The sequence below is a fragment of the Anopheles darlingi genome, chromosome 3 (genome assembly GCF_943734745.1).
Source record: "Anopheles darlingi chromosome 3, idAnoDarlMG_H_01, whole genome shotgun sequence".
Taxonomy (NCBI): Eukaryota; Metazoa; Arthropoda; class Insecta; order Diptera; family Culicidae; genus Anopheles; species Anopheles darlingi.
The window spans coordinates 56607042-56632041 of record NC_064875.1 but is presented as its reverse complement, the minus strand read 5'-3'; the positions used below and the strand labels follow the sequence as shown (position 1 = coordinate 56632041).

At 52.3% G+C, this 25000-nt stretch overlaps 2 protein-coding genes across 3 annotated transcripts in view; one reads left to right on the top strand and one right to left on the bottom strand.

Moving 5' to 3' along the window:
- The first annotated feature begins 9237 nt into the window (after positions 1-9237).
- Positions 9238-23041, top strand: LOC125955873 (mucin-5AC). Of its 2 annotated transcripts, none has more exons than XM_049687169.1 (8): positions 9238-9352; positions 10408-11154; positions 17947-20897; positions 20970-21601; positions 21671-21845; positions 21948-22090; positions 22156-22291; positions 22368-23041. In XM_049687169.1, the coding sequence occupies exons 3-8, from the start codon at positions 18231-18233 to the stop codon at positions 22566-22568; spliced, it is 3954 nt and encodes a 1317-aa protein (XP_049543126.1). In that variant the 5' UTR covers positions 9238-9352; positions 10408-11154; positions 17947-18230; the 3' UTR covers positions 22569-23041. The 2 variants fall into 2 exon arrangements, with proteins under 2 accessions (XP_049543126.1, XP_049543125.1); XM_049687168.1 differs by having other exon boundaries at positions 21671-21857.
- A 342-nt stretch (positions 23042-23383) lies between these two features.
- LOC125955874 (bromodomain-containing protein 1) overlaps positions 23384-25000 on the bottom strand; it is a 5075-nt gene continuing 3458 nt past the window's right edge. Inside the window, exon 4 of the mRNA XM_049687170.1 lies at positions 23384-24949. Within this exon, the coding sequence (XP_049543127.1) occupies positions 24469-24949 (481 nt within the window). The 3' untranslated portion in view covers positions 23384-24468. The remainder of the gene's footprint in view (positions 24950-25000) is intronic.

The following is a 25000-nucleotide window of genomic DNA, read 5'->3' as shown; positions in this document are numbered from 1 at the left end:
CCAAAACGATTATAACATATGGAACTGGTGCGAAGCTGCACGCGTCTCGGTTGGAGAGCTAGACTCTAACTTCTCTTGTTACTGGAATAGTATTATCAGAAACTGTCTAGTAAGAGGAATCGTTGAGAATTCTGTCCGATTCATCTGCTTTTTCACATTTTGTTTTTAGTTGACATCCATTAGTTTCCAACAACTATCTGATCGAAATCGAGATTTACAAAATGCCGCCAGATTTAGAAAAATATTTAAAAGAAAAAATCCACATTAAAGCGGACAGTGGGATCAACAATGAAGAGAACAATACTGGCTTTTGCATGTGTATGCAGTCACCAGCCCCCGGTTAACCCGTGCGTATCCGTGGCGCGCCTGACTTGGGCTCCATTTATCTACCAAACGCACACACTGCGGCCTAAAGATTAAGTCCAGCCGGCAATGCCCGAGAACTTGTGTTTCCGCTTTCGATTCCGCTTAAAATGGTACTAAACTAGAAAAGTCAGGGGGAGGTAGGAGGTGGGGGAGTGGGGGGAAGTCGAAACTCGATAAGATGCAGAAAATCAACAAAACAAGTTTCAAAAGACCTAAGCTATGCATTAAGCAACGGAAGTGCACACGCGGCTGCGCGCGCGCGTTGGTGGTTCCGGTAGTAGTGAATAGATATATTTGTAAAAAGTATTGCGATTAGCGATCTGTCAATTATACCTCCTCCTCCTCCTCCTCCTTCTCTTCCTCCTTCTCCGTGCGCCCGGGAAAGAGAACTGAGCTGTTTAATGTTGAACCTTCTACTTGTGTAACGAACGAGCGAACTCTGGCTTGAACTTTGTAGCGAGCTATTCGAAGCCCAGATTAATGTGTATTATGTGGTGGCATACGTATGTGTGTTTGATAGTGGTTCAATGCCGCCAGTGGACGGTTTGAGTAAATGTTGAGACAGATGATGAGACAAACGTCACTATTACATCCGCTTGGAGGAAAGCGCCTTTTGGAAGTTGATGTTGGCCACGGTACGATGCGAGCAGAGCTATCAGTTTAGATCGACAACGCGCTATCTACCCGTCAATCCGTGATTTTTTTTCTCTGCTGTTGTGCGAGGTAGCAGTTAGTAGGAATGGTGGCCAAATGATTTCCTTGGAGAAACTGTGAATCCTACGCGAAGTCGACGCGGCGAGGCTAGACGGAGGCTAGACGCATGATCAAATAGCAGAGGACGGTGTCATTAGACTCCGGCAACAAAAAAAAAACGGTGCGCGATGCACCGCTTCGCAAAACTCTCTTCGATTAGTCGCAGATCGCTGACTCTGTAAAATGTAAAATCTTTTTGAAACTGGATTGGAACTGGATATATATATAGATATATATATAGACATACACACACACATACACTATATAGAGATATATACATAAAGTAAAACTATATTTGAAAATGTTTAATAAAAACCGAAAACATCCTTCCACAACATTTGCTTTCGCATTCGCTCCGTTATCACAGCACACACACACGCATCATTAACCTGGCTGATGATGGCCATGATGGAACCACCACCACCACCACCATGGGTGGGGACGGGTTGGCGCCCCCAAAAAGCTGGCTTAAGGTTGGGCGGTGGCCATACTCCCCGTCAAGCGTGCTCGTGCTCATCAATAATGCACCAGACCAGCGCGTTCACACCAACCAACCAACCAAACCAACCAACCAATTTGATGAGCGAGCTGGTGAGTTTTCCTTTGTAACCTACATTTCATAAGTTTTTTCCCTCTCCCTCTCTCCTCTTTCTCTCTTTCGCGCCGTGCCTCTTCATTGAGCTTTTCTCAACTTTTCTTTTCCTGTATAATTAGTGTTCGGAAACTTGCTCCAAACACACCAAACCACCACCAACCGCGGGGAGGGGTCGGATTCGGTTCTGTTGGCCTCGCTGGAGGTGCATACCACTGGCTTTGATCATACTACCAGAGCCATCGGTGCCGGTGCCAGTGCCAGTGCCGAAACCGGAGATAATTGTAATAATAAATAATAATGACATGAACGTTAGGCCATCAGTTGGACCAGCGTCATGGGGCCCCTTCCTCTATCGCCCCCCCGCTATCGACAGCCCACATACGGTACGATGATGATGCGGCACAACCATCGGCGGCACCGGCTTGGTGGGGGGTCCCCTGCAGGTATTTTTGGCCGAGACCGATACCCCCGTGGCCGTGTTTCCGGTGGTCGGTTCGGTTTGTGCCTTCTTTAGACCGATAGTTCACCAATGAGTAGAGGATCTGCGGGGTATCTTCGACGGTATCATTACCACACCATCGGCACTAACACCAAATCGAACTACAGCCGTTGTTGTTGCTGTTGTTGTAGTTATCGTTATAGCGGAGCAAATCCTCTCCTCGTGATAATCCCGACCGCGAGCGAGAGGTATTTGCGGCGTGCGGATTGCGAAACGAATCACCTGCGTGCCGAATTCTGTATCCTCCGCTCGCCTGCGGGATGTCTGAAAACCGCTAAAAAACAATTTCCCTCACCCACCGCCGGGCAGCATTTGCATTCGCCTATTCAATTAGCAGCATTGCCGCACCCAAAAACATGCCACCCGGTCGGCATGCGGAGAGGGGAAAGGAAACGGTACATTCCGCGATTCTTCGCGAGAACCTTCGATCCGTTAGCCGCCGCCGCCGGCGACAACGACGGCGACGGCTTTAGAATGCCGAAAAGGTGTTGTTGGCCTACTACGGTCACGGGATTCTCATTGCGAATTCCGCTTGTCGCAGCATCGTCCATCAAAAGCCCCGTACGCCTCGTTCCACCTTCGTTCCTCTTTACGCATCTCATTGCGCGCAGCGATGGCACGTCACGCATACCTAAGCGCGACTCCGCAGTCCATCCGTCGCTAAAAGCAAACACTGCCAGCATGCCAGCCAGCCAACCAACCAACCAACCAACCAACCAACCAACCAACCAACGGTACACAACCACAACGGCGATCATTGGATCGTTTAGAATCGATCACTCACGGTGGGCAATCTGTCATCGCTGGACACAACCCCACACACGCACACACACACATCTCCCCGGTTTACCTTCTTCTCCGCCTCCTTGTTCAATATTCCGGACACACGGCAAAGAGAGAGAGAGACCACGGGATCTGGTTAGCACGTCCGCGCACGTCTTCGTACGACTTGTGACCCACATTTGTCGCTGCAGATCCGTCTGCAGATCCGCCGTGTGTGTGTGTGTGTGTGTGTGTGTGTGTGTGTGCCGTCGGTGCAAAGTGTTCAGTTTGCAACGAACGTGCGATCGATCAGATCCGGATGATTGCCCGGGTCGCCAAAAAGGCCCGGAACGGAGCCGGTGGAACTGATCCCTGATGCTGTTACACTCCCAACATTGGATCCACGGCTGCGTAGTGACAACAACAACTACTACTACTACTACTACTACCAATCCCGGAGACCGGTACTCCGTTATCACCTCTTCTTTGGTCGATTAGTTGGAAGAATTTCGCCAAACCCCGCCAAACTAGGTCACTCGGCAACGCAAAGCTTCTGGGGGCTCCGCCGATGATTGCTGATCCAATTGACACCGTCGTCGCCGTCACCAGTTTGCTAAAATGGCCGCGAGCCAACTTTCACCCGAACCCCAGCGAGCTCTCGCGAGCTCGCGATAAATACACGAAATTAGTCATCCCAACTCTCGTCGAGGGTCGTCATCATCATCATCATCATCACCGAGTCGAGTCGTCAATTTCCGATTCGCCAAACAACTCGCCAAAGACACAACGCCACAGAGAGACACAGAGATTGTGTCTCTGTGGAGTGCGATGTGCGAAGCGAGATATCAACCAACGATGCCAATCGCAGCACACATTTCCGTGCACCCACCTCACCCCGGCACCCCAACCCCTCCTTCCGATAGCCGATTAAGGGAGTCTTTTGGCGATAAACTTCTCGAACCGGGCTGTGCTGTGACCCACTTTTATGGACTTAACTTTTGATTTCATCACCCGGCGTGTGTGTGTGTGTGCAAGTGAGCTGCCCAAAACGGTTGCCATTTTCGTTTGATTTCCCTCGAGGAAAAGTTTTGTTTTCCGCCCCCCACCACCCAGCCCGCCAGCCATCCAACCGCAACGATAACAATTACCGGGGATAACTTTTCGCAATATTCACTTGCTAATACCAGGGATTACGAGCGAGAGAGGGAAAGAGAAAAAGAGATGGTAACTATCATCATCATCATCATCATCGTCATGACCGTCGATTCAATCAGGGCAAGGGTTCGCAACGAGATGCTTATGCTTGTGATGCGACCGCCCGTGATGGTCGATATATGCTGTCGCTCGCTATGGCGAGAAGCATATGGCACACACTTACACACACACACGCCACCATCTGCACCTGCTCATTACGAGGACCCCATTTCTCTTTCGTTCGATCTCCGGTGGAACCAAACCAGAGGGCGGTTGCTACTCTCAAAAGTAGAGCCAAAGGTTGGAACGGAAATCGAAAGCACGTCATGGCGGCGATCTCCTGGCGCTCGGTCTCGGGCTCGCGTTTGGGGCAGTTTTGATGGTCGAAAATGTAAAAATTACCGAACCAAAGCGCGACCACCAACAACAATAATAATAATAATAATGGTAATCAGTTCAAATTAGCGAAGAGCGACCCCCGGACGGCCACGGGGCCCCAAGGAGCCATCAGACGGTTAAGGAGCTGCAATCGAAAGCAACCGGTCGGCCGGCACCTCCCCTGTTGCTGCTGCTGCTGCTGCTGCTGCTAGCTGTCGTCTATCAAGGGGTGTGTGTGTGTGTGTGTGTGTTCGGACCGGTAAGCTGGAATTAGGGTGGAAAATGCATAAATTTTTTACGCTCCCTCCCCCTTGGAGGGGTTCCGGAAAAGTGCGTCCAGTCCGTCCGCCCGTCCGTCGGTCGATGGAAAATGCTGCGCGACGTTGGCGCGCGTTCACCTCTCCACTCGCTCCCCCCCTTTTTTTGGGCCCCCAAAACGGCCACCGGCATCCGATTTCGATTTCGAAAAGCGCACCTCTTTAAGGGAAGTTGATGCGGGGTGGAAAAGGAAAGGTGGAGAAGCGAGAGGCGAGAGGCGAAAGAGAGGGAGGGAGGGAGATGGCCGAAAGGGGAAGCAGAAGTGATTGCGGATGAAAAGGAAAAAAGGCTGCTTTTGCTGCCCGGTGCCGGTGTCTCGAGTGTGGTCTCTCGAGGCGGTTTATAGTTTGGCTCCTCCAGTTAGTTCCGAGTTGCCAGGAAGGGGGAGAGGAGGACCGAGGCCTTGGATATGTGAAACTCCGGAGCCGCCACCGCCGTTTACGCCGTTGGTGCGACGATTTGTGATATGTTTTCCAATGTTTTAAAGTAAAAGTTCCGGCCACCTTCCGCCGGCCCGAGGGGGGGGGGGGGGAGGGAGCTTTAATTGCCGCATTCACCATTTGGAGCACCAAGCAAACCAAGCCAACCAAGCCAGTCAACGGCAGCCAGCCAATTGTTTCCCGGTTTCGAGAGCGAGCGCAACTTAATGACGACACACGCGGGAGCACACCAACACCACAGGCCGGTCGGGCGCAATTGCAATGCATCATTGTTCGACTGCCTGCTCTCCAATTCCATTTCCATTCCTTCCGTGGCACATGCACATGCGGGGCTCACATGCACACATGACACATGTGTGTGTATGTATGTCCTGGACCACACCCGGAAGCCAAAGGAAGACAATTGAATCGTTCACGAATCGTGCGGGCGTCCCTCCGAGGAAATTGGTCCACAATTGAACCACTTCCGAGCGACCCCACACGAAGACAACCAGTCCCGTCCTGTCTGCAATGCGTATTATGACGGATCATCGAGCATGCGGCTCCAAAGCACCTTGTTCCTCCTCCAAACAGCCTTGAAGCACTTGAATTGAAGCATGGAGAATGATGATGGAAAAGCGGGTTTTTTTTTTTTGGGGGGAAATGGTAATGTTATGAACGATCATTAGAGGTAGCAGCACAGTAGCAGCACTAATGTTCTCCTCCTCCTTCTTGGTAGTGCAGAGTGCGAGCGCTCAGCCGCACAGACTACTTGTGTCATACGCGTCATTTGAAGGCCCCCAAACTCCTCGAAGGAGCTCGCCGGGAAGCTGGAAGCCTCACCGTAGATCACATCATACCATTAAGTGACGCAACGGCGTCGCGATGTTTACACACGGATCACGGGGAACGGATATGAGTCATGATGAGTCGCTTATGGTGATCGAGCGAGCTGCCTTGGGAAATGTCACAATCGTAATGATGTTCCTGCACTTTTTCAACCAAAGATTGTAGGAAAAATCGTTTACAAATTAAACGGTTTGTTGCGACTACTAAACACAATTTGGATTATTGGTATCGACATTACCGTCGGTTTTGGTTAAGTATCAATGGCCTCATCCAGACTATTGGAAATTCCTATCTTTTAGAAAGATTTACTCGGAATTTTTGCTCTTTCTTTTTCAATGCAATTCATCCGTGTTTTACTCGTAGATCTCTTCAGACATTAGCTTAAACTACTTATTGGTGATGATGGTGTGATTCTACATCACGAGCGAGTTGTTCAGAGCATTTGTTTGGATTAAGTATGTTCTGAACAAGAAATATACAGAAAAATCCTTAGGGTTTTCTTCGTGGCAAACTATCTACACTTAAATATTTCTTCAACAGCTCTTAACAGCACAATTTAGCTTGAAGCGAAAGCGATCTTTGCTTGTATATCTAAATTCTCTCTTTGACATAGTGGCAGACCGGCGATCGTACTAGATTCTGGTATTTTATCAGGCATGTATCTACTTCAAATCCAATCCAAAAAGCTTGACTACCGCTTTGTAACACGTAAAAAGCGCGACGTACCGAAGAAAAAAAAAACCGGTAGATAGGACCCTTCACAAACACCAAGCAGCATCGGATTGAACCCTTCTTTGTATCCACCCGAAAGCCCCCTGCTGTTGCATCGCGATCGTACCCAATTCGATTTCTATTTAATCAACCCCCCCATCAATGGTACCGATCTATTGCCGATGATGATTGATGGCCTCATGAGCACCGGGGCCAGGGCGTTACGCCCTATTGTGATTGTGATCAGCGATCAGGCCCCAAGCCTGATCAGCGGTGCGTGTGTACCGCACGGGGCCGCAATCGTGAAAGCCCTAAGCCTGCCCGCCCGGGTACCGGCAGCATCTCGTTTCTCTTGGTACGATATCGTACCGCCCTTTCTCTCGGTTTGCCTCGGGTAGGCTCCACTCACCCTTTTCGGCAGCATTAAGGCTTCCCAATATTCAATTTACAGTTGCCTAATGATTGATAATAGAAGGAAATTGGGCTGCTGCTGCTGCTGCTGCTGATGATGCGGCGTGTCGATGATTTAATCTTATCGCGCGTATCCAAAATGTTACGTCTGATTGGCCTCTGGAGCTGGTGCATCTTACGTTTGCCTTTTTTGGTGGCCCACTAACATCTACCTTGAAAGCAACCCCTTTCGACAACCAAAAAGGCTTAACGGTTCCGGCCGGGAGTCTCTTGTTCGATGCAAAAAGCCGTGAAAATCGAAGAGATTCTCTGGTGATAATGCTTCACCACTGTTGTGTGTGTGTGTGTGCATTATCTCGCGCCACAGGCTCTAGAGGTCGGCCATTAAAAGCATTCCCTTCCTTCCCCAAAAACCCCCAAAAATCCGATTACATCGATTAAGCAGCAGCCGAGTGCCGAGACCACAAAACAACAATGGAAAGCCTCAACAGCTGGCAGCTAGCGTGCCAGCGAGCCAGCGAGAAGCTACTTTGTGCCTTCCGCTAGGAGTGCATTCTTTCAGGGCGCAAAGATAACAGTTCCGCAAAACCCTTAAAAGGCTGCTATTGCTGCCTCCTTTGGATGGGCGAGAGTGTGTGATTCATTAAGAGCGCGATCTTCAATCCCCACGATGCTCATTCCCTGGCACTTTGAAATTACAAATCGTTAGCCAGTGCTGCTGCTGCTGCTGCTGCTGCTGCTGTTGTTGTGTGGTGGCCGTTTTCGTGGTGTTTTCCTGCGAGTTCCGATGTTACAAAACAAATAACAGAACGAGCACATCAAGCAGTGAAGGGAAGGCCCGATGATGGATGCCGATGGATTTGTTTGCGCATCGCGAGATCGATTCAGCTGTTGTTTCTGTACTTTTCGAAGGAGGCATCAAAACGCTTCACAGCCAAGAGGGTTTAAGGAGTGGCGCCGGCGAGTTCGAGAAGAGGGAAATTATCTAATAGCCGCCCTGCCCTAGCAGTCCCCTTTGCAGAACTCATCGGCAAAGGCTGAAGCACCGGCAGCGTAGAGAGGAAGAGATTTTGTTTAATTTAGAAAACCGTTTGGGCTGCGCTGGCTGTGAACTCAGCTTCTCCGGCTGAGGCTGAGCATTCCCGTTATCGGGTATCATCGAGAACGACGCACTTCCTGGATTCCTACCTGGTCAGCTTCTGCTCGAAATTCTCCAAATTCCCCTTCGACGAAAGGAATTGGATTTGGAAATATAATAACGATAATCGCATTAGCTTATCGTGCCAGCAAACAAATCAAAATCAAACAGACTCCAGTTTATGTTCGAAAGTTCGGCAACCCCCGTTTATGTTCGAAAATGGATCGTGAATCGACAATCAACAAACAATCTCGAACGCTAACCAAAAGCCTAGAGGCTCTAGAACATTCCGTTAGATCGCCACGGCCCCCAAACGAACCGATCAATCATTCTCAATTCGAGGGAAGGCAAACACCGCAAACCGACAGCAGCAGCAGCACCGGCAGCAGAACAACCCTCCCCCCGGGGGAGCGGGGCGAGGGAAGCAGCATTAAATCCAATAATCTTCTACACTTTCCCCGTCGATCAATCATCTTCGTGCGAGGGTGCGAGGGCGAGGACGTGCGGGGGACAGCACTCCACCAGGGATGATGTTTTCTTGAAGGCATTCTGACAAAACATAACACTCGCGTCCTCCTCCCCTTCGGTATGCGACCGTCGGATACATTCATGCCTTTTGCGGTGAGTCGGCGAGAAAATACCAGAAAAGAGATCGGGAAGAGAGAGAGAGAGCGAGAGCGAAAGAGCGGGGCCGAGGGATGCCCCAAAGGAAAATACCTCACCGACGTGCGCAGTAAGGGAAGGGAAGAAAACATAACCAGCGCAGCGCAGCGCAGCATCGTCGGCAGCGAGGATCGCGAGCACGATCGCAATGATCGCTCAGTTTATAGCAAGCAACCGACGAGGACGGTCGACACTCGAGTCGTTGGTGTCGGGTGTGTTGTTCGTCGAGTCGTGTGTAAGACTCCACCGCACCTCCTTCACCTCCAGCAAGTACCGAAGAGGCCGGAGAAGGCATGGTTAGTCGAGCAGTTTGCTTTCATTTCGAGCAGTGTAAGAAAGAGTTGAAGGGAAGCGCGAAGCGAAGCAAAGGAAGATCGTGCGGAGATCTTGTGCAAGGCCACTACCACTACCAACACGTGGCTCAGTGTATGTGTGTGTGTGTTTGTATCCAAAGATCTTTGGTAGGGGGGCGCGGAGTGTGCTGCGAGAGCATTCGAAGGGAAATTTCACCTGGCACGGTGCGAGAGGAACGCGTGGTAGCGGTACGCGGTGGGCCCGTCGCGCCGCCGAACGCGAAAGGCGAGAAAGAAAGTGTTCGACGATGCAGTGTGTACCGCCGACCACCACCTATCTTCTCTCGCCCCGGGGTGCGAGCGAGAGGGAAGATAGAAAGCCAGCAGCCAGCAGCCAGCGATCGGCGTCCGCGTAGTGAAAGATGAATGTCCGCGACCGGTGGGCGCTTCTCGCTCCGTCTCGACGGCACCGTTGACGGCACCAGCGAAGACACACAATAAGCCAAGACGACGTGTCAGGTTGTAGACGAGCGAGTGAGCGAGTGAGTGAGTGAGCGAACGAGTGGCCGTGACGTGAGAAAAGTCGGTGAAACTCGAGTCGTTGAACGCGTACGCTGGGGCGGCGATAAGACGACTCGACACCGAGGGGGGCGGGGGGGGAGGGGGGGGGGTATGAAAAAGAAAAAGTGACCTCAAAGCACTTGCACACCGCGGTCCAGGTGGTCGGGCGACAAAAAAACAAATGCAAGAAAACCGCTTCGCGTTATCGGAGGCAGCTATAGCGACCGGCCACGCCGGGGTGCATTTGAATGAATTCGCGTGCGTGTATGTGTGTGAGAAGCCGTACAAGACGGTGATCACAATTAACAATTCAACAATCTTGTTCTAGTTTCAGTTCTGGTTTTTTGTTTGTTGTTTCCTTCACCACACCGTCATCTGTATCTGTCTTTTCACCCCTTTTTGTCTGTGTGTATCGTGTGTGCTCAGTTTTATAATACTAAAGTTCTGTTTTTCTTTTTTGTTTGTTCCTCCTTCCCCAAAACGTCTTCGCGAGACAGCAATAGTTGAATTCCCTCAGAGAACCCGATCGCCATCGCGTTCAGTCCCAGTGCCCGGAAAAGTGTGCCGAGTCACCATCGATCCAGTGCAGTGAAAGTGAATGTACACACGAATCACGGGTGTGATCTCGGTTGCAAAAAAAAATAAAACGAAGAAGTCGTCCCTCGTGAAGAATTGAAAGCAAAGCGGCGATCACCATCTAGCCGTAGTTTTGGTTTTTCTTTTTTTTTGCTTTTTTTTTGTTTGTAAAAAACCCCTCATCGAAGGTTCATCACCTTCGACGACGACGACGACGACGGGGGTTCGTCGCTTCCTGTCAAGTCTTTCGATTCTCGCTCGAAAACGAAACCTCTCTCCGGCATTATTCCTTGAGCTGCGTGTGCGACCGCAGTGACCGCAGAACAGGAGTGTGAGAGAGAGAGAGAGACAGGCTGGGGTGAGAACGAAGTGCGCCGTGTGAGACAGAGCGAAAGAGAGAGAAAGAATCGGAGAGAGAGAATCTTGGAAGTAAAAGTGAAAAGCGCGTCACGGAGTGTCGTTCCGCGGCGGAGTGTTTCTTGGAATTCCGGATCGCGTTCCGCCCCTCAGGGGCAGCAGACACACACACACACACACCAGGAACAGCAGCCGGTGGTCAGCAGCAGCAGCAGCAGCATCCCGGGGATCGGCCTCGGGCTCATTATCGAGCGGTGCGGAGCCGCCGCGGCAACCGCGGCGTCATCATCCATTAACCGCAGGCGCAACAGGTACGAACCGATCGTCGATGACGATGACAGCGACGCTGAAGGGGTGGGGGGGGGGGGGACGAAATGCTTTCATTTTATAGGTCAGTGTAAGCGAACGCGCGACCAATCCCTAACCCTCTCCCTCTCTTCCTCCCTCCCTCGCCGTCCTTGTCGATCATTTCGATGATGGCGTCTCCAGGGCATCCAAATGGAAGACGCACACGATGCTAGATGCCAGGGGAGGAGGGAAGCGGGGTCCAGGAAGCCACCGACCTTTCTTTTATTACCTCGACCCACCACCCCCCTCCCTCCCCCCACGGGGCGTTTATCTGGACAACGATTCCGACGGACGTTGTCGCGAGAATGTGAAAACTGAACGACGGCCGCGACCGAATGTTGTTTTCATTCCCCCCAAGGGGCTTTCTCTCTCTCTCTCTCTCCCGCTCTCTCCCGCTCTCTTCCTTCACCCCTTTCTTTAAGGGCAGGGAAAAAGGTATGCATATCAGCACCCAGGTGAAGGGACAATGCGGTTCACGCGGCAATGGAGATCATTAATTTCGACCTCTCTCGCGCGCGCTGTGACTGACTGACTGACCGGCTGCGCTGCGGCTGCGCTGCGGCTGCGCTGCGGCGACATTGTAATTACTGACACTGATGATCAGCCACGCGGGGTCACATTCACACACCATCCCCCTTTGAAACAGGTCTTCTTCACCTTTCTTCGATCGTATGCCGGGGGTTTTTTTCGGAGGGGGCCAAACAGCCAGAGATACCTGAGAGAAACTCAGTCACCTCGGATGATTCGGACATTCCTGGTGGTTTCTAAGTGTTTTTTTTGGTGGGGAATCCAAGAGATAAATGATCCTCAATAAAGGAAGGGGTGCAAGAAGGAGATGCTTTTGTCAAGAAGGAGAGCTTTAAGCTGTCGGTGGCTCTGGTGGCATTCTCTAGAAGCTAGAAGCATTCATTTCGCGTTCCAATCAAACACCGTCCATCCATTAACGGTCTCCAGAGCTCATTCATTTCATTTCGCTCTCCGTTGGATATCTGTACTACAGATACGTAGCACACACACACACACACACACACACGCATGGCGCATTATTATTGCCTTTTTACTTTAGCGCGTACGACGACGATCAACACTCTGCGCGATCTCGCGTAAATTCCATTCCCCAGCATTCCTTCTCGACGTCACTCGTACCGCTAGTTGCTCTTCCATTTTGTTGTTTTGTTGCTCCTGCTGCTGCTGCTGCTGCAGTCTTCTGCCCCTTCTCAGCACTGGTCAGGTCTGGTCTAGGTCTGTTTTCACTCGATCGTCGTCGTCGTCGTCGTCGTCGTCGTCGTCGTCGTCGTCGTCGTCGTCGTCGTCGTCGTCGTCGTCGTCGTCGTCGCCGCCGGTGAATGTCCGCGACTCCCATTCTCCCGGTTAAAGCTTCACGCTTTTCAATTTGATTTTCGAGCGCCATTTCGTAATTCGTGTGGAGCCTGCCCGGAAGGTGAACGATCTTGCACCAATGGCGAGGTGCTGCTGCTGCCCGTCGGTCGTTCTGGGCAGTAACTAGTGGCCACTAGAGCTGAGATGTTAGATCGCCAACACCCGCGATTGTGATCGCGATCGTGCGAGCGATCACCAAGAGATGTAGATGCGGTGCGAGTGGCGCAGAGGAAACAAGCCTCACAAGCCGGCCCGGGGGAGAAGGGGGGCAACTTTCTACTGCCTCTCTTCTGCCTCACTCCCGCGCGTCAGACCTCCGTCAACTCTGCCGGACGTGTTTGCTCGTGTAGCCCGCATCTCGCATAGGCGATCACTCACAGCTAGCACGGCGGCGGCGAACAGTAACTGCGCGTGCTGTAACCTAAAGTGCGCGCGAAAGAGAGCAAGAGAGAAGGCTACACACACACACACGGGAGGCTGGTCGCATGTTGAGCTGCTGCTGCTGCTGCTGCTGCTACTTGGAACCTTCTTTTTTTTGATTCCCCTACTGCTTGGAATCTTTTGCTGCTTTCTTCTGCTCCTTTTATGGGGAAACAAGAGATAAATAGCAGCAGCGTTAGATCCATCAAAAAGGAACACCCCTTTGACCAGAAATACCGTTGAGCAGGGATTACTCATTGAACAATGGCCTCCGAAACCGACCCAGTAGCCAGCAATTGCAAAAAAAAACAGTTCGCAGAAGAGTCGCACAAAAGTATTCCTCGCGAAGTTGCTCGACACCAACTGGTCTTCAGCTTCTTCTACTACAGAGTCCTAGATGTGCCGTGCATTAAAAACCGCTCAGTAACTCGAGGTGCGCAACATAAATGCCCGCATCGCTCGTAAGTAGGAACACACGCGCAGCAGTCGCAGCACTCGCCGGATCCTGTTTGCACCAGGAAGTGGTTTGGCCTTCATCCGGCTGTTGCCCTAATCGGGCACAACGCCACCGCCTCTCTCGCTCTCTCTCTCTCTCACTCTGTGTTCCTCTTTTATTCCCATTCCCGGTTGTCCGGTCGGGCGCTAGCGACGTCGACGACGGCGAGCGCGTAGCCGGACGGACGGACAAAACGGGCATCGGGATTTATGCCCATTAAGTGGCACTGATAGCGGTACTCCCGCTGTCACTCCCGGTGCTTGGAAGCTGCTGGAACCTTGCCCCGACCCTCCACCACCTCTCCTCCCTTTTTGCTCCTTCTCTCTCTCTCTCGCTCCCTCCTTGGCAAACAAAACGTGAAATACCAAGTAACTGTGCTGACCACCACCAACAGCAGTAGCAGCAGCAGCAGCAGTTCGTTTGCTACTTCAGATTGCTTCAGGTCGGGAAGGTCTCGGATGGTTGGGCTTTTGTTTTTGCCGCTTTTGGGCTACCGGTTCGCTGCGCACCAGAGACCGGCCCAGCGTGACCAGTTGACCTGACCAGCTAGCTAGCCAGCCAGGCCAGCAACCGAAGCTGTTGACCGCTACAAGCCACAGTCCGGCTTGGCTCCGGCACACTTGACACGAACACTCAATCTAGAGCTTGGACCACTTGGTCTCATTTCTGGGATTCATCTCGTCTTGTTACACAAACCTGACGTTTCTGGTGGCATCATATCTATGTGTGTGTCGAGGAGGGGTTCAAATGTAAACAACTCCAACTTGATCGCTTCGCTAAAAACCGTTTGTGTGGTTACGAGATGGACTCACGACTCACCATTATCATCGCCATCAGCGCCATCAAGCCGTGAAAGCAATTTCAAATCACAACAAGAAAGGGAGGAGTGATAGAGTTGATGGACCTGTGGGGTAGCCAGAATCGCCGATAACGATGTCAATCGTTTCGAGGTCAATAGCACCGGCAGACGTGGGCTGTTTGGATGGTGATCATTTCACTTGCGGCCCCCTTTTTTTTACGAACTCGACCCTCAAAAGCCCACCAGCAACCGTCGCAACAAAACGATGCGAGTCTAATCGGTGATAATGATTTGTTTATCGCCCCACGGTTTCCGCGGTGTGAGGGTCCGCTCCGCTCCGTCTTGACGCCTTTCGCGTCTTGACAGAATCCAAGGTTTATGGGCCCGCCACCGTCCGCCATCCGCCATAAAACCTTCCCCCCCTTCACCGTCGTATTCTACCGCGAAGAGGAGCTTCGACTTTGCACAGTCCATAAATAGCAACTTTCACTCGCACCCCACACACACACACACACACACACACACACACATACACACACACACACACACTCGAGAGAGATTGCGAGCTGCAAAAAGATGGCGATCGCAAAGTCGGCCATGTTTTTTTTTTCTCCTTTTGCTGGCCAACTCATCGGACATTTGTGTGACAACGTGCACCAGAGCACCAGAGTTGCAATCGTGCATTTTTCCGCACCTCAAATGCCAGGAATGGCTCCCGGTACGGAACGCACCGTGATCCGCGGCCTCGTTGACCCGCAACAGCTACCAGCAGATCCGCGTCGCAGAGCGTTGCATCCGGTTTCGGATCACGGATCTCTCTAGCGAGCGCCCGTGCGCGCACTGCATACTAGTGCAGCATTCCCAAAGCGCGAAGCAAACCAAGCGCTATGCAAGTCACACACACACACGCAATCATTTGTCGTTCACCGAATTTGCATTTCGTAACACGCTGAATGCGCGCGCGCCGCAGAAAAGGAGGTTGTGTATTGCTCACGCGGAGTACGCGCACACACAATGGCACAAACACACAATGGCGCAACCTCGAGGCGACGCGCGGACCATCATGTCACGTCGGCGACCCGGACACGCTCTCGCTGACTTGGCAGGCTCGATCGCGGCTGGCTGGCTGGCTGACTCTAGCTGGTCGACCACCGTAGCCGAAGCATGTGCTGTGACGCATGGACCGGAGAAGCGCATGGAGAGAAGGTTATGTGGTGAGGTAGGTAGAGCGCAGCGCATCGATTGCGCAAAAACAACCCCACCACTACCACTACCACCACCACCACCGCGCCGTCACACCGTCCTAATTCGTCATAATCTTGCGCACGAGATCCGTCTTCATCGACTTGTGGACGCGAAGGCGATGCCGCAATGACTCAAGACTCATCGGAAAGTACGCCCAACTCCCGAAGGCCATCATCGCAGTTCCCGCCTCCCCCTCCTCACCCCCTCTGTGGGTTGGATAGATCGTGGTAGGTGGAGGAGTCAGGAGGAGAAAGTTTTGTGTGGGAGTAGGAGTTCGCCGGAGCCGAAGCCCGGGAGCACTGGGCACATCGAGCGCGGCATGTAAACCGGAGCGCACCGCCAAACCTAATTCCATCCCAGGCCAATTTCTGCCTGTCTGCCTGCCAGCCTACCTGCCTCAGTGTAGGGTACGTGGTGCAGCAATCGGCCATGAGCGGCTGGATGCGAGCACACTTCAAAAACCTTATATCTTATAGGCAGCCAACGGGCACAACAAGGCGCACATGTAATGTAGTTCCGGGTGAGCGGGGAACAGCCAGCTCAGATGAGCGAGCTCAATTAACGGGTATTTTTTTGTTGTTCGTGTTTTGTTTCCTATTGCTTCGCGTTGTTGCTTCGAATAAACAGAGCAAAGCCGTCCGACCAAACGACCGACCGACCGACAGATCGGCCGAGAGTAGCCGATCCGATTTGTTGATTAAGACCGGGAGTGATGATGGGCCCGGACGTCATGGCGTCGTCCATGAACTGTCGATCGTGCGTTTGAACGTTTTCATTTTGCTCCGGATTTGCAGGAGATGTCTATGCAATTGATGCAGATGTAGATGACCAATTAGGACTTGTAGCAACTAATAACCCAAGTTATACCAAGTTCAGATATTCGACGGAATGGGAAGAAGACTAGAAAGTAAGAGTGACAGACAAACACTCCAAATTGAAAAGCCCGGAAATCCGCAACAATCTCCTATGCCCTGCAGTGATCGGCAGCAGCAGCAGCAGCAGTAACCGCAGTAGCAGCGGTGCTGATCTTCATCCAATACTAAACCGGCGGCGGCGGGGTTGAAAAGTGAAACTTGAGGCGCACCAAATCGTCGATCGATCGTCGATTGATCGAAGTCGAAGCCGTTACTTCCGCACACGTAGTCCGCATATATTGGAAACGGTCAGCAATTACATAAAACATACAATGGACGAACGCTTAAAAAAAACTAGCTGGACAGTTAATTTTTGGAAACGAGAGGCTCTCCCCGGTAGGAGGAGCGCAGCATGATGCCCCGCTGTTGCCGCTAATCGCCGACACTGTTACCTGAACTAATATTCCCTGACCGGAATTATCGATCGTGGATCGGACCCCCGGTCGATGCGTTGATGCCCCAACCCCCACCGGGCACAAACACACACGCAGAGACCCCGAAACGGAAACGTCCGCTAGGTGTGCATCAGTCGTACGCACGTCAAGAGCGAAAGAGTGAGAAAGAGAGAAAGGGAGAGATAGATGGAGAGTGCGCTGGATAGTATATATAGCTCGGGCTCGGAGTTGGAGTAGTTGGAGGAAATCTACATCTTTTATCTGGAGCAGCAAACCGAAGTTGATCCCGTGCGAATTGTGGCCACGGCCGCGCCACCAACCCCCCCACTTCAAAACGAAACGAGTTGTCGGTGGAATTGGGTTTGGGTTGGGCGGCGTGAGGCGCCTCATCAGCCCGGCGAGCGGGGTACGATGATGATACCTGGCAGCCGCCCAGGAGGGAACAGGTTGCGCGCGACGTGCACATACTCGCACCAGCAGCTATCATTTGCGATCGCGTGCTCCGCCGCTATGCCCGCCATGCCTCTTTTTAAGGTCAAACCACCCGCCACTGGATCCGGTCCCGGACCCCAGACAAGCAGACCTGACGGAGCAAGAAAGAAAGAAGCAAGGAAGGGCGGGCAGGCACTCCAGTTACGATGGAATGTTTATAGCTGAACGAATGCTGCTTAGAGAAATGGTGCTGCTGCTGTGGCTGCTGCGGCGACTGCGGCTGTTACTACTTCTTATGGGGTTAGTGTCTCTTTTTACGAGGTTCAAGCTGCAGCAGCTCATGATTTTAATCATTAAACCAGTTTGCCTAATTATTTGACTCGTCGTCCCGAGCCGGCCAGGAATGCTATCCGGTGGGCGGCGATGGCGTTGGGAAAGCTGCATAACCCGGCCATAACGGTCTGCTAGTCAGGCCGTTTCGATGTTTTTTTATGAGACATTTGGCACCTCTTTTTAGAGTGAAGAAGTAGAGAAGCCATGCATGCATGGAATGACCGCAGATTCTCGGGGGAGTTGTGGGCTTGCTAGTTGGAAGTATCCGCTCGTTCGTCAGATGTAGGTGACATTAAAAAAAGTAATGACCGTCTACTGTGTCTGTTCTTCTCCCTCCACAGAGTGCTCCGACTGCCGACTGAATGACTGGAGCAGGCAGTGCCGTATGAAAGATGATCGTCAGGATCGATGGTCTGAACGATTTGGTGACAACAAGCAGTCACAGCATCGTGCAGCTTCGAGCCGTAAGCAACGGAAAGTGCCGCGAAAGTAGAACGAACTAGTGTGCGCATCGAACGTGCGGATAGAGAGTAAGAGGTCTGCAGCACGGTGCAGAAGTAAGAAGAACTTTTGCTTCTTACAGCAGTATAGTCCAGTAGGCAATACACAACAAGGTACCGGTGCCATGACGCTGACAAGGCACAGGTATTGGCCGCACTCGCTGCGCCGATCGATCCCGCACCTAACCAGTAGCCTAGCGGTGTTGCTGCTCATAGTAACCGTATGCCTCTGTACGGCATACTCACAGAGTCCGGCCGATGAGCGGACAGGCGGATGTAGTTCCCCACAAGACTGTGCCCGTGCCACCACCACCACCACCGATGGCCAGAGCAAATCGAAACGCTCCGCACTGCCCATCATGAACGACTACACGCCGTACGGTGCCAGTAAGGATCTGTTGGTGGCCTTCAACACAAACAGTGTGCAGCATGACGATGGGACGGGCCCATCGGGAAAGGGCCGCAGTGGCAAGGATCTGCTCGATGAATCATACCACCGGACGAAGGAGCTGGCGATGAACATCTCCTCCGTGCAGCGAGCCGTGCTCGCCTCCCAGCAGGCCCGGATACAGGCCGCCCAGAACAATGGTGGACGGCAGAACTCGAACCCGGACATTCAGGACATCATTACCGGGATCGTGAAGCTGCTGAACGGGAACGTAAACGTCCAGGCTAACCCGCAGCCAACGCGACGCCATTCGGCGACCCGGATCAACAACCGAGGTCCACCGCGCATATCGGAAGCACAACCACTACCGAACGAGTACGAGGGAGAGCTGGGTGTTGGTCAACAGCCACCATCCACGAGGCCTCTGCCACACGATCAGCAACAGCAGCAACAGCAACAGCAGCAGCAACAGCAGTCGTCACCCGGTGCGCAAGGACCACGACCGGACCATCCGGTACGTCCATTCCTGACCGGCGTCCCGATCCCGGAACAGATCGTACCCTCGATGCAGCACACCTACCGACCCGGTTTCGTGTCCCAGAATCGGCCACCGTGGCAGAGGCCAAAGCCCCGGCCACCGATCTCACCGAATCGACGTCCGATTCCACCGTACAAACCGTATCCGACCAACGTCGACTATCGGCCGGACGGTGTGGAAGGATTACCACCGCCCCCTCCCTCACCACCTCTCACCATCCCTACCAACGGAGGAGGTGATCCGGGTAATGCCATCGACAACGTGACAGAGAAAGTGATCGAAGATCCGCCGTACGATGCCCTAGCGCCTGGTGGTGGTGGTGGTGGTGGTGGTGGGTACAGCGGCTATCCAACAACGGCGGCCACCGACGGTGATACCGATGAGGAGTCAGCCGTTACGACCGAATCGACGCTAGTGATGCCACAGGACTCCAAGGAGTCCTCGAGCTCAAGTGCGGCGCCTACCTCGACGGAGGTACAGTACACGATCGAGTCGGCAACGAGTGCGGCAAGCGTAATGCCGGCACCTGGCTCCTACGATCCTGAGGTAGTGCCCAGCGTGTACGAGATCAATTCGATCGAGTATCTCCCATCGAGCGGTGTACTGGAGGCAACGACCACAACCACTAGCACGTCGCTACTAACTACCAGCAGCTCATCCATCGAACCATCGTCGAGCAGTACCGAGGCGGATCGTTATGAGATCACCCCGACACCGACACTAGACTCCAGTAGCAGTACATCACTGCGAACGACCCCGGACCTCACGACAACGGTGACCACGAGTGAAGCATCTGCTTCTGCTTCCTCCTCGATTACTCCAACGACCACAACGACGAAACTACCAACGAATAGTGGAGCAACGAAACCCTCATCTCCTCCTCCGGATTATCGCTTCCAACCACGACCGGGACTCGTGCTGGATGATCCGGACTTTAAACCGGGTGGCGGTGTTGGCGGTTCTAGTAATACCATCCGCACCCAAAACCTACCGCCCTTCAGCAATCGTCCGGAGATCTATACGGCGCCACCGCCTCCCGGCAGCGGCATCCCCGGTACCAACGCGCGTCCCAACTATGGTGAGATCTTTGACGTTACGCTATCGGCCATCCAGGGACCGGGTGGATCCGGTGGTACCGGATCACAGCAAACGATCAAGATCAACCCGTACTACAATCGGCCACCGGGCTCGGTGCAGGCTCGGCCGGATGATGGCGAAGCCAGCATCATCCTGTCGGCCTCCGGTACCGACGGTTTTGTCTCGATCGATGGTAAACGCTCGTACATCGATCTGTTCGGTACGCAGACCGATAAGAAGCAACCAGCACCGACGGTGACGGCCGGTGGACCGATCGTACGCCCAACGGAACGTCCTAGGCCCTCGAAGGTGCCATCACCGCTACAGCCCGGTATCATCGGTACGGGGTACGCAGTGCCAGAGACGGAATCACCGGTCCATGCATCGCCTAATGCCGGTGGCGTAGGCTCGCCAGGTGGTAGCTCCGGTGGCCATCGTGTCGGTCCTGGTGGTCTCGTACACAGCAGCCGGCCAAAGTACCCAGGTGGAGCGGCTGCTGCTGCTGCTGGTTTGCCTCCCGTGCGTATCGATACCTGCATCGTCGGTGATGATTCGACGTGCGATCAGGCCCAGAACGAACGATGCCGGACGGAGAACGGTGTCTCGAGCTGTCACTGTCGGCCAGGGTATGCCCGGCGGAAGCACCGGGAGCCGTGCCGTCGTATCGTTTCGCTGATGTTGTCGATGCGCGTGGACAAGATCTACGAGCGGCGCATCCACTGGGATCCGGCGTTGGCCGATCGGGGTAGCGAGAAGTATCAGCAGCTCAGCTACGAAGCCATCCGTGCGGTAAGTAAGCATGGCTTTAGTATCATCTACAGGCCCCGCTGTACCACTTCACTTCTCCCCTTCACAAAACAGATGGATTCCGCCATGTCGATGACACCGTTCTCGGACGAATTTCTCGAGGCACGCATCAACGGCATCTACACGATCAACCCGTCGTCCTCGGCTGCCCCATCGGCCGGTGTCGTCTTCGTCAACTATACCGTAAATCTGGACGAAAATGCGGAAACGCTACGACCGGCCCTACGATCCGACATCCAGCGTCATCTGCTGGGCGTGATCCACCGTCGTAACAACAACATCGGCAACTCGGCACTGTACGTCGAGGCACCGACCGGTGCCGTGTCGAGTGTGCAGGACGTAGACGAGTGCACGTCGGACGAGCTGAACGATTGCGACGAGGAAGCCCACTGTACGAATCTGTTCGGAACGTTCCGGTGTGAGTGTAACTATGGGTTCCGGGATCCGTGGGCAGATCAACCGCAGCGGGCCGGTCGCGAGTGCCTGTCCTGTCCGGAGTCGTACTGTAACAACCGGGGAAGCTGCAGCTACGACAACGCCAACAATCGCCAGGTGTGCAAGTGTCTTGGTAGCTTCTACGGCACGCAGTGTGAGATCGATGGTGAGGTACTGGGTGTTGCGGTCGGCGCATCCGTCGCTGCCGTCGTCATTATCGTGCTGACGCTCATCTGTTTGGTCATGTGGAGGTAAGTCACGCGGGTCACGCTTCCGGTTCCAGTTTAGAACACCTGGTCTCACATGCATCTCCCTTTCAGTCGAAAGTGGCAACGAGAGCACAAGAACGCGATGGGCAGTCCGGTGTTTGGTTATCTCGGTAATGGGCAGGTAAAGACACCGGTCATGGGCCAGGCACCGTACCAGGTGACGCTCGAGGATCGTATGCGGTGGGCACAGATCGCGGACGTAATGGCTCAAGCGAATCATTACGCGGTAAGCTACGAAGTAAGGGACAATCCCAGGCTGATCCCCGAGTCCGAAGGAGATGGTTCAGCATTCCTAATGTTCATTTCTTTCAATCCCGACAATACGCAGGCCGAACCAGTCGGTGGAGGTCGTCCAGCTTCCGCAATGTACGGTTACCCGAACCTGCAAACCATCGGTAGTATGAACACACTCTCGCTGCATGGTACACTACCGATGCACACCGGAACACTGCCACCGGTTCCATTGCCAAGGTAGGCCTTCTATCGAGATCCATTTAAAAAGTTCGCTGACTAACGCTTCTCGCTCACGCTTTCAGAACCCTTGGACTCAATCGAAACGGCATGCGAACGCTAGAAAATTCGAGCTCCAGCGAAGAGGAGGATCGTGCCGATCTTCTGGGACGCAATTTCAACGTGCCAAGACCCAAAAGTCGTAGCAATGCAAGCGTTACGGTAAGTCATATCGCAACTGCCTAGCAGAGAGAAGAAGTTACAACAAATAACGTTCACATATCCTTCCACATTGCAGTCCGGTATTTACTACGACGTGGACTACGCACCAACCGGTGCCGAGCAGCTGTACGGAGGCAGTACGCTCGGTGGCACGATAGGCGTTGGACTTGGCAGCTCGATTGGACAGGCAGGTGGTACGACCAAATCGCAAAGCAGCATACCAATGAGCACATACACCTCCAGTGGCCGACCCACACAATCCACGTACTACAAATAGTAGCCCTTGGCCTTGCGGGTGTCTGTGTATCCACCCCGATAATGGATTTCTGTTACTCATTCCTCGATCAATGGCCACAAGGCGAGCGAAGCCAGAAGCATTATCGCTCGCTTCCGGATGATCTGCTCTCCACGGACACAAAACACGGCAAGCGACAAGTGAAACAGCAAAGATTGTGCAAATGTAAATAGTAGTAAAGCAAAGCGTACTTTGGTAGTCTGATTTATGTGTATAGTGTAGCTGGTAGTAGTAGCGAGGCAAAATGCGGTGCCGATAACAGATAAGAGGATGGTGAGTTTAGGGGAGAAAGTTTTCGATGATCGAAAATGAAGGAAGAAGAATTGTAAAAATACAAAAAAAATTAAAGCCCATTGACCCATTCCAATTGATGTGATCGCCCCCAGTGAGCGAGGACGCAGCGAACGAATAAGCGAACGAATAGAACGAATCAATAAAAGTAGGCTTGTGTAATATTCAACAGCCGGTGGTTGCTCGACTTCTATCCGAAATGTCTTTTTTTTGGACTACAAGCATAAATGAACCGGTTCCATTAACGATTCTTCTAACAGATGTTACACCATCCCAAAAAGGTACATGTATTGCAAAGGACTTACCATTTGTTCCAGCTTTAACGAAGCATCGCCATCAGTCCGATTCTTTCAGTCTCAATGTCAATACCATCACTCCACCTTAATTTCGGATTACCTGACAAACAACAGACAAAATGATTCGATGAATATCTTTTTCACAAATTAAAATGTAACTTAAATATACCTACACTCCAAAAACACCGCACCTTCACCCAACCTGCTGGTACCACAACACAACAAAGGAACAATCAGCAATGCTCAGGTTTGCATGCTCATTTCTCGCACAGGCTACTTGGAATGAGAGAAACTGCACCCAGCTTACGGTTGTAGTTACTCAATCATTCACATCTAGTAGTCTTCCAGACGACTAAAATGATTCCCTCTGGTTTTGGTGCATTTTTTGTTTGTTTTATTATATTATTCGACCCTATTAACATATCGATTGTTCGTTTAAGTTTCTTTTTTTATAATTTTAAATCGTCTTGTCTTTTGTCACAAATGAAACACATACTTCAACGGACCAATGGATGCTCTGCTATGCCTTACTATACTACTTCGAGTTCATAAATAGGCTAGTACTAATATGATAGTAGTATTAGTAGTATTTTAGTGCCTCCAACACAAGATCTTATAATCAATTTGTTTCTCGCTACCCTGCAAGCTGCTCAGTTACGAAATGAGAACAAGAAGACACGAGCTGCTACAATCTGGTGGTGAATGCCTTCCCCCTTCCGGTTAACCGTAACGAGCCGGAATATCAGCAAGGAATGGACCGTTGGCAGGCAGGGTCGTACCAGTACCACAGGAAAAAAGAAAACAGAATTGTAACAGATTTTTAGACAAACAAAAACGCTGAAATCTAACGGAGCAACTTAATTCCTGTACGAGTGTATCTGTTAGTGAGCGTGTTCGTGTGGATGTGCGTGAGAGGGAAAAATCCAAAACTCAAACGATGGATCGCTGGCACATGACAATTCACATGGCGTCTAACAAAGGGTCATCCCTACCCGCAAACACTTACTCCAAACTTATCATCTAACGCCTTAACTAAGAAAAAAAAAACTCCACAACAGACGCCTCTACAATCAATGAAGGAGATGGACTTACTTGGGCTTGGTTCCCTATCCTCCTTCGTCATCGTTTTCGTCATTCAATCCATTACTCTCCCCCTGCTCATCCTCTGTTTCAGCCTCTTCCTCCTCGTCATCATCTCTCTCCTCCTCTTCTTCTACCTCTTCCTCTTCGGCCTCGAACTTGGCTCTCGCTTCATTCGATCGCTTCCGGTGCACCGAGGACGGCACATCGTAGAGTCATAACTTTCCCGCCGGCCCATCCGCACTCGATACCTGGCTATGATAGTGAAGCGCCTCCTGATAAGCCTTGTTAACTGCCTTCCGCTCTGTTGCTTTGCGTGATTCGATCAGTTTACTCTGATCGAGCTCTTTGTCAACACCGAGCAGCTCCAGCTTGCCATCCGGGAGCCACTGCCAGGTACGCTTGACGTCGAAGAACAGAACGAGAAAGACCGGCTCATCGTAATTGCTCCGCAAGGCTAATACATCGGCCGGCGGTGCCGGCAAAGGAACCCCATTGTGGACGAAACCTTTCGGAATGGCCGGATCGATAATGAGCGCTGGATACCACGGATAACCGCGGCATTTAGCCCATACCAGCTTCAAAGGTTCCAGCGCTGGTTTGGCCGGCTGTTGCTGCTGCTCGTCGTGCTCCTCATGTTCACTGTGAGATGACATCTCCGAGTCGCAGTATGACTGATCGTCATCAAGGCTCGATCTATACGAAGGAGAGAAAGATCATGAAGCATCTAACCCAACGATCCCGGGA